This window comes from Pocillopora verrucosa, chromosome 5 (assembly GCF_036669915.1).
Source record: "Pocillopora verrucosa isolate sample1 chromosome 5, ASM3666991v2, whole genome shotgun sequence".
NCBI lineage: Eukaryota > Metazoa > Cnidaria > Anthozoa > Scleractinia > Pocilloporidae > Pocillopora > Pocillopora verrucosa.
The window spans coordinates 8,667,080-8,675,119 of record NC_089316.1 but is presented as its reverse complement, the minus strand read 5'-3'; the positions used below and the strand labels follow the sequence as shown (position 1 = coordinate 8,675,119).

Sequence of the window (8,040 nt, the reverse complement as noted above, 5' to 3'; positions counted from 1 at the left end):
TTAACGGGTGGATTTTGTTTACAATAGAGATAAGGCTTCAGCACATCCTCGATTAGTGACAAAAAAAAAAAAATTTCAAGAAATCTTTTCAGAAACTTTTAAAGTAACCAAGCCTGTGAGGTGACTTATGTAAAGATCATAATAGCTCTTGTATCATATGGCCAAATATTCCATGTTTTGATGTAATTCTTTGGTCAGTTTATGTTTTGTAAGATAGTTTGTAAATTTTTTTAAGGGCTAGTGGTGTTAAGAAAGGTGCCTTTTTATTAGTTTCTTGTTTAATTGGTCATTTTCTTTTTTTTGCCTTTCAAGGTTGAGACCACATTTTTTATATTGAAACATTGTCAAAAGCCATTTACTTTGCAGATCTTCTATGTGACATGCCCATCTAGAACTTACAGCCTTCTCTGCACTGAAAGAATTTGAGGAATGCTGTTATAGATGTCAGTGACTCAAAAATGTTCATAGGGATCACTGTGATCCAAAGTCTTTTGTTGTTGTCTGTTAGAGTGTTTATGGATTGAATGAATATGAAGATTCTGAAGATTCAGCTGGGAATTGTCTTGTGAATGCATGCAATAAATTTTAAGGCTGCTCACCAGGTATCAGGTTGTTTTGTACCCACGGTTGTTTCGTTGCCACATGCAGTCAATTTGTACTCAAGTTTGAGTTGGTTCATACCCAAAGCACTGATCCACTCACACACTTATTGGAGACACATGACACACCAGCTTGAGAACCTGAAACCATGTGGTTTCTTAACCAAGACCTTGAAGTAATATACAAGGGCAAGCTTAAAGTAAGGATTTTTAACTCTAGGGCCAAAAAAGTTATAATGTAAATTCATTTTTTTAGCCTTTTTACTCCTAGGAGGGACTGACATCCAATTTCTCCTAACAACATCACCCTTGGATCAAACCTTAAGGTCATGAGAATAAAGGATATGATCACCAGCTAAAGAAGTTCTTGACTGTTAAACAAATTCTCCTTGTCAATCGCAAGGGATACCTAGGAAAATATAGAGATCAAAATGGTGGGCACTCATTCATGAACAATTTTTTGACTAAGTACTAAACATCTACAAGCTGATAATGAATGAAAATTGCGGATATGTAATTTGAAACATAGCTGGTAATTTGATTCAGACTAATGTCCACAGGAATCCCAAGGATTGTATAAGGACTAAATGATGACCTTTATCCAGTGGATTATCCCTCATTCTGCAGGATATCTCTGGATTCTCATTGAAAGTCACTAAGACATTGTGACATTTAATAACACAAGTTCTGGGAATTTTCAATTTAAATTACCAGTTGAAGCTTCATAAACATGATGACTGGCTTATCACTCATACTAAACTGCTCATATGCTTATACTGTCGTTGACAATTTCTGATTTCATTACTTATGAGAAAAATGAATAAATAAGAAATTTGTTCCTTCGTAATATTCGTTATTTCTTAATTTACGATGCAGGGCACCCCTTTACTGAATTAAGAATAAGAATTTAATAAGAATTTAAATCTCTCAACTAGATTAAAATTAAGCGGGCCAAAGGTTTTGTTTTCATTTTATGTAAAACCCCGTGAATTGTCCCTTCCTTGTTATTCTATCTACTGTTCGAGGAAAACTGGGCATAGCTTCGAATCAAAACAGTTATGACAGAATGTTTCGAGGACAGTGGGTTTTCTCTTTGGTTGAAAACTTTTTGCGATACTTTTAGCACTTTGTCAAATGACCAAAAGAATTCCGCGATTGAAGGTATCATAGATACATGCGGACCCGAACAGCTACGGTTTTTGTCCACGAAACTCGAAACACTCGTGAAACGAGATTACTTGAAATGTTTACCTCTGGAGTTGAGTTTTCATGTCTTGAAATGGCTGGATCCTGTGTCCTTGTGCAAATGCTGTCTTGTGAGTAAGAAATGGAACAAAGTAATTTTAAGCTGTGATGATGTTTGGCAAAACGCCTGTAGGCAGCTTGGTATGGAAGTCAAAGAAGATAACGTGGATTCTGAAAGAAACTCGACCTCTACCACCACGTGGAAACAGATATATATTTCACATGTACAGGATATGAAAAAGTTAAAAGACGAGGGTGCGGTGGAAAAGAAACAGCTTTATGGTCACACAGCTAGAGTGTTTGCACTTTATTATCGTGGAAATTATCTTGCTACTGGTGAGAGAGTTTTGCTCGCTGAGCGAAGCTGGGAATGGTTCATACGGAGTTGATAATGTAAATTGGCCACCGTAAAGAGTTTCTTGAGATGACGTCTCAAGCGTTATGCCTTCGCCATTCGTTCTGATAAAGGGCTAACGCTAGAAATGTCAAGTTTAGAAACTCTTTATGGTGGCCAATTTACATTATCAACTCAGCAGATAAAACCAAATTATCTTGTTACACCTTCCCCCCTCGCCCTCCATGACACAGCACCACATTTTCTTAAGAAAAAAAGCCCCCTTTGCCCCCTTAAGATTCATACATTGGAAAAGTGGGATATGACGAGTAAGCAAAAGTGACAGGCTGAGAAATTTTTCCATTTCCTATACCCCGCCCTTCTGTTTCTCACCCTTTAAATTTCCTATTGAAAAAAACAGCTCTCATTTTTGGACTTGCATCTTCCTTCCTGCCCTAAAAAAGTTTCCAGTCTTCCTATCCTGTGTCATGTCCCATATCCTGTAACTACCCCTCTCCATGCCCTTCTATACCCACCACCCTCTCCCTGCCCAGCCATATCCTGTCTCCCATACACACTACCCTCTGAGCAGAGTCACCTTTGATCTTTCTGTTCCCCATCCTTCCTGGATAAGCTCCAACTGGATTGGCTATGTGCCTTAAGCCTTTGCTCAGGTACAGACTTTACCTTACCTTTTCTGCTCTCCAGGATCAGATGATAGATCAATCAGGTTGTGGGACTTGAAGACAGGACAGTGTAAATATGTTTTGAAGGCTCATACTTGTGCAGATGTTCGCTTTGATGATGATAAGGTCATCACAGCCTCATTTGACAATACTGTTGGCATGTGGGACTGGGAAACAGGAGAGAGATTACAATGTTTTAGGGGACACACAGCAGCAGGTAAAATAAAAAACATTAACAGGAAGAAAATACTATCAGATTCCACTTATTGACAGAGTGAGAGAGTCAGATGGGAAAACATTTGGCTCCTGACATGAATCACAGATGATGGCCAAATATTTCCTCTCCAGCCCTACCTCTGTCAGTCATTAGGTATCTTCTCACCTGACAATCCTTTCTTCTTTAACCTTGCATTTTGCTATATGACTTTTCCAACCCTGTACATGCCATTGCATTAATGACCCTTATACAGGGATTTTTCCGAAATGTTTTGTATTAAAAGTGTATGCTGTCTGGTATGTGTCATATGATTGGTGGTTGTAATAATTTAATTTATTGTGGAGGATTGGGTTCCTTTAGTATTCAGTCGGTACATTTAAACCCTTTACACCCTAATATCAGTATGCATATTCTCCATACAGTTCTTTGTACATTTACCAAGGTGTTGACAGGGAGAATTTGTTTAACTGTCAAGAGGGTCTTTAATTGGTGATCATTTCCTGGGAGCTTATTGTCTGATTCAGGGGTTATATTGTAAGGAGAAATGAGATGATAGTCACTCTTAGAGGTTTAACTCTTTAACTCCCATGAGTGACCAAGACAGAATCTCTCCTCACAATATCAATACCATGTCAAGCAGACTAGTGATGAGAAATAAAAGAATTTAGTGAGAATATAATGGTGGGATTATCAGTTGATCAAATACCAAATTCTCTAAACTAACATCGTAATAATTGTATAGCAAACTGTAAGGGGGATTGCTGTTGAGATCTTGATCCTCACAGGAACTCAACAAGGATTGAACTTAGCCAACCTTTGGCAATACTAGTTCACAAAGCAATTAACCCTTTGACTCCCAAGATCTGATTGTCAATTCTCCCTCCTAGCTGCTACACATTTTCTTGTGAATAAGCTGCAAGAATTTGGTGTTAGATCAAGATAACAACTTCTACCTGATAACTTTGAGTAATCTCATCTCTAGTCTGCTGGATCGCTTCTGGTCATCATAAGGAGAAGTTATATTTTAATTACTTCTGGGAGTTAGGGTCAACAAAGCCAATTTTTGTATTTTAGTGGGCTTGTTGACCCACAAAGGAATCTGATTTCAAATAGTATGTTTATAACCAGTAATTATGAAAAAAAATCATATCACATCAAGTGGGTATTTATCCTAATTAAATGCAATTGAGATCATGGCAGATAATTTTTTTGTAGACAGGCTCAGAGCAATTGCTTCTCAACAGGATGCTGTTTCATGGCCTAATGTGTTGACTTCAACCAGGGCATACATGCAACCACTACTTGCAGTCTCTCCCTCACCCCACCCTCCCTGTTTCCTGCAGAGATTTAGGTAAATTGTTTTTGACAAATATTAATCTCTGTTTACTACAGTGTTCTCAGTTGATTACAGTGATGAACTGGACACTGTTGTTAGTGGTTCAGCTGACTCTACCCTCCGGATTTGGAAAATGTCATCTGGACAATGCGTGCAGACCAGATATGGTCACTCGGACTGGGTGGTAAAGGTATCTACAAAATTTCAGTCTCTATATAAAATATTTGTTTTTTCAAACATGGAAGAGGATGAATTAAATACAATCATGGGATTTAATCACATGTACTCCCTTTTTAAAACATAAGAGTGTGTGTGTGTGGGGGGGGGGGGGGGCTCTAAAATGGATCAGGTTCAAGCTCTGGCCAGTTCATTCTGTAGTGTAATTGTGAGTGAGACAATTTTCTTCCATTGTGCTTCTCTCCAATCAGTAGTTTAGATAAGTGCTAGAAAAGTTTAAGGGAAACTTGAAAGATCTGTGATGGAAAGAAGGGTTGTCTGTGATAGACTTGCATCTTATCCAAAGTTGAGTAGAGACAGCAATTCGCCATATGCAAAGAAAAGGTGAGATCTGTCAGTAACAATGCACTGGCCAATTAGCTTTGCAAACTCAAGCTTCACGCGGCAATATGACTTAAAGATTTCTTTTTTTTCTTCTATTGATCTGCAATCTCTGACTTGAACTTGGAAACTTAAATAAGGGGAACATGAAAAATTAAAATGGCAAACTTACAAATAGCAATATCATTTACAAATGTATTTCTTCCCTACTTTCGACTGGCGACCTCAGATCCAAATGAATCTCAGCACCTGTATGTGATTGCTGTTTTATGTTTTTTACACAAAGGTGTTCCTCAAAAGAAGTGAAGTAGACTCGCATACTCACAGAAAGGGTCAGTACGTAGTGCTCAGTATGGACAAACGAAACATCAAGGTATGTTTTAATTTCATGGCCATCGTGACCATCGCAATAGTGTTAAGCTGGAAAGGAAACTTTGTTGAAAAATGCTACTGAACAAGTCATCTTGATATCTACATGTACTTACAGCTGTGCTTGGATTGAGATATGGACCATGAAGGTCCAATAGGACCTAGATAGAACAAGTGCGCTATGTTCTATTTAGCGATGCAGCATTCTTTGCTTTCGTTTTGTTAAGATCTGGTCTCCCGATCGTGAATGCTACAAGTGCCTGGCAACATTAAGTCCTGACACCGAGTCCACTGTCAACCTACAGCCTCGACTTCAGTTTGATGGACATAAAATTGTGTGTGCTTCAGAGACAGCGATTCTGCTGTGGGATTTTAAAACTTTGCAAATGACAAGGTAAGTCAGCGAATTTCAATTTCGCTACGTATTCACTCGATACTGCAGACAAATAGTGTAACTTGTCTTAAATTAGGGGCTGTTATCTTTACTGCTTTTCCACGCATTGTGCGTGTTGCACGTGGGAATCACACGCGCAACTTGAGTGGTACTACGGTTAAAAACTCTGCAAAGAAATCTTCGCCTTGTATTTGAAATATCTGTGATTTTGTTTCGTTTCCTTTGGTGCTTCCCTCCATATAATGGTATGATACTATCATGTGACTATGTATGGAAACACTAGATACATTGGTACTGTTGTCACTGTTGCATTGAATAAAATTGTGAAACGTATTAACAACTGGGTTGAAAACGTAAATTAGCCACCGTAAAGAATAAAAAAGCTGACGTTTCGAGCGTTAGCCCTTCGTCAGAGCGAAGTGCCTGGTCCCCTGACGAAGGGCTAACGCTCGAAACGTCAGCTTTTTTATTCTTTACGGTGGCTAATTTACGTTTTCAACCCAGTTGTTAACACTAAATTACCTGCTATACTCTCCCACCGACGCAGCATCACAGTTTCTTTAGAAACTTACCCCTTTATTCATTTGTGAAACGTATTGTTGGACTAACAGAAATTTCAGTTGCAAGATAACCCCACAGTTGTTAGAGGATTAGTTTCTCATTGAGTTAAGTCAAGATAGTCATGAATCTGAGGACCCTTAGTAGTCAAAACTCCGTTTCTCCAGACGTTATTTTTCTTACAGCCAAGTAAAGAAATGCTCTATTTTCTTTGATTTCAACCTGCAGAATCTTCACGGCATCGCCTGCTAATTGGCTCGTAGCCCATGGGCATTTTTATAGCCTTCTTGTGGACATGAACTTTCTTTATATAGTTTGCACCAAAAGCGAAGAAATTGTTGCGGAATTTCCCTTACCTGCGTTCCGGAGATCTTTACGCGGGTCGAATTTCACGCCTGGTGAAACTTTATGGCTGGACGGAATGGTCACCAGACCTTATGGAGGCCTCTTATTCGCATCAAGTATGCCTGATTATAGTGTCTTACTGCTCATGCTCAAAGATAGCACGTGACAAAGATTTCAACCAATCTCAGAGTTGCGTCAATCTTCTTCCAAAACCACGCGGCATTGCTTTTTCCCTAGTCCCCGCTCGCTCTTTTGATAAAATCCGCGGTAGCAATGACAAATTACAGGTACGAAAATAAATTATGGCTTTGCATCAAGCTCGAAATAAATGTTTTTGAAATATCTTTAATCGTTCTGTTAAGGCACTTCGTGTGGACACGACTGTGGTTGCGCATTTTAGGGATCAGTGGGATCATTTCAGGGCCGGGGAGGGGGGGGGGGACGGTAGTAATGATTGTGGAGTATTATAGTGAACCGGAGGCCGGAGGGAGGTCCGGGGAACCTTTCCCACCCGGCTAATTATGAAATTTTTAATAAAAATTCCTATGCCGTTTGGTGCATTTTGGATGACAAGTTTTTTGTCATTTTTAAGCAATCTTTAAGCCGTCCCCTATTTTTTTATTTTTTTACATTTGTACCGTCGCATAAATTACTCGTGCCTCGGTGCTAGCGCATCTATCTCCTCCTTTTCTTTTGCCCCAAAGGTGGCGGGGGGGGGGGGGGGGGAAGGCATTCCTGAAGCAAATCTCGGTGGTGTACTCCTTAACTCTTCTAACTATTTGACTTCACGTCATGCTCGAAAAATAATAGTGGATACAGGCTACTATAGGCGGTGGATAGGCTACTTGTGGTCGGTTTTTTTTTTGTCTTACGGTCTGAGAGCGTGTGAGAAAAGAAATCGCAAAATTGATGTTTGAAATGGTAGCCTGGAAGTTGGATGATAAAATCACACCAGTCTAGCCCAGTCTCCTCGTGCTCAGAGCTCTCGCTCCATGTCGACTCGAGACGAACCAGATTGCTAGTTGTCTACCTCACTACAGATGTAGGGGAAATACAAGGATTTTAACCCTTTAGACCCCAACATTAGTATGCATATTCTCCATACTGTTCTCTATAAATTTCCTGAGGTGTTGACCAGGAGAATTTGTGTCACAATCAAGAGTTTCTTTCGTTGGTGATCATTTCCTTCATTCTCGCAACCTCAATGTGTGATTCGAAGGAGATATTGAAAGGAGAAGTCAGATGCTGGTCACTCGTAGGGGGTCAAAGGGTTAACAGCGCTCTCTTCGCTTTTGATACCTTTACAAATTATTATTCGTCTAATTTTTCTTCCCTGCTATTTGGTCTTCCCCTCTCACTAACGTAAAGGTTCGACGCGCGCTCGACGTTGAAACGTCTA

General features: G+C 39.5%; 1 protein-coding gene across 1 annotated transcript; it reads left to right on the top strand.

Annotated features, from left to right (window-relative positions):
- The first annotated feature begins 1,657 nt into the window (after positions 1-1,657).
- LOC131799379 (F-box/WD repeat-containing protein 2) lies at positions 1,658-7,014 on the top strand. The gene is made up of 6 exons (XM_059117105.2): positions 1,658-2,180; positions 2,887-3,081; positions 4,474-4,607; positions 5,262-5,348; positions 5,572-5,738; positions 6,525-7,014. Exons 1-6 carry the CDS (start codon positions 1,658-1,660, stop codon positions 6,805-6,807), a joined length of 1,389 nt encoding a protein of 462 aa, XP_058973088.2. The 3' UTR covers positions 6,808-7,014.
- Positions 7,015-8,040: the final 1,026 nt, after the last annotated feature.

Bases quoted from the DNA above. Each gene is read 5' to 3' on its own strand.
- LOC131799379 (XM_059117105.2), top strand. From the start codon at position 1,658: ATGACAGAATGTTTCGAGGACAGTGGGTTTTCTCTTTGGTTGAAAACT. The intron at 4,608-5,261 runs GTATCTACAAAA...TTTTACACAAAG, and splicing joins ACTCGGACTGGGTGGTAAAG to GTGTTCCTCAAAAGAAGTGA. The intron at 5,349-5,571 runs GTATGTTTTAAT...CGTTTTGTTAAG, and splicing joins TGGACAAACGAAACATCAAG to ATCTGGTCTCCCGATCGTGA.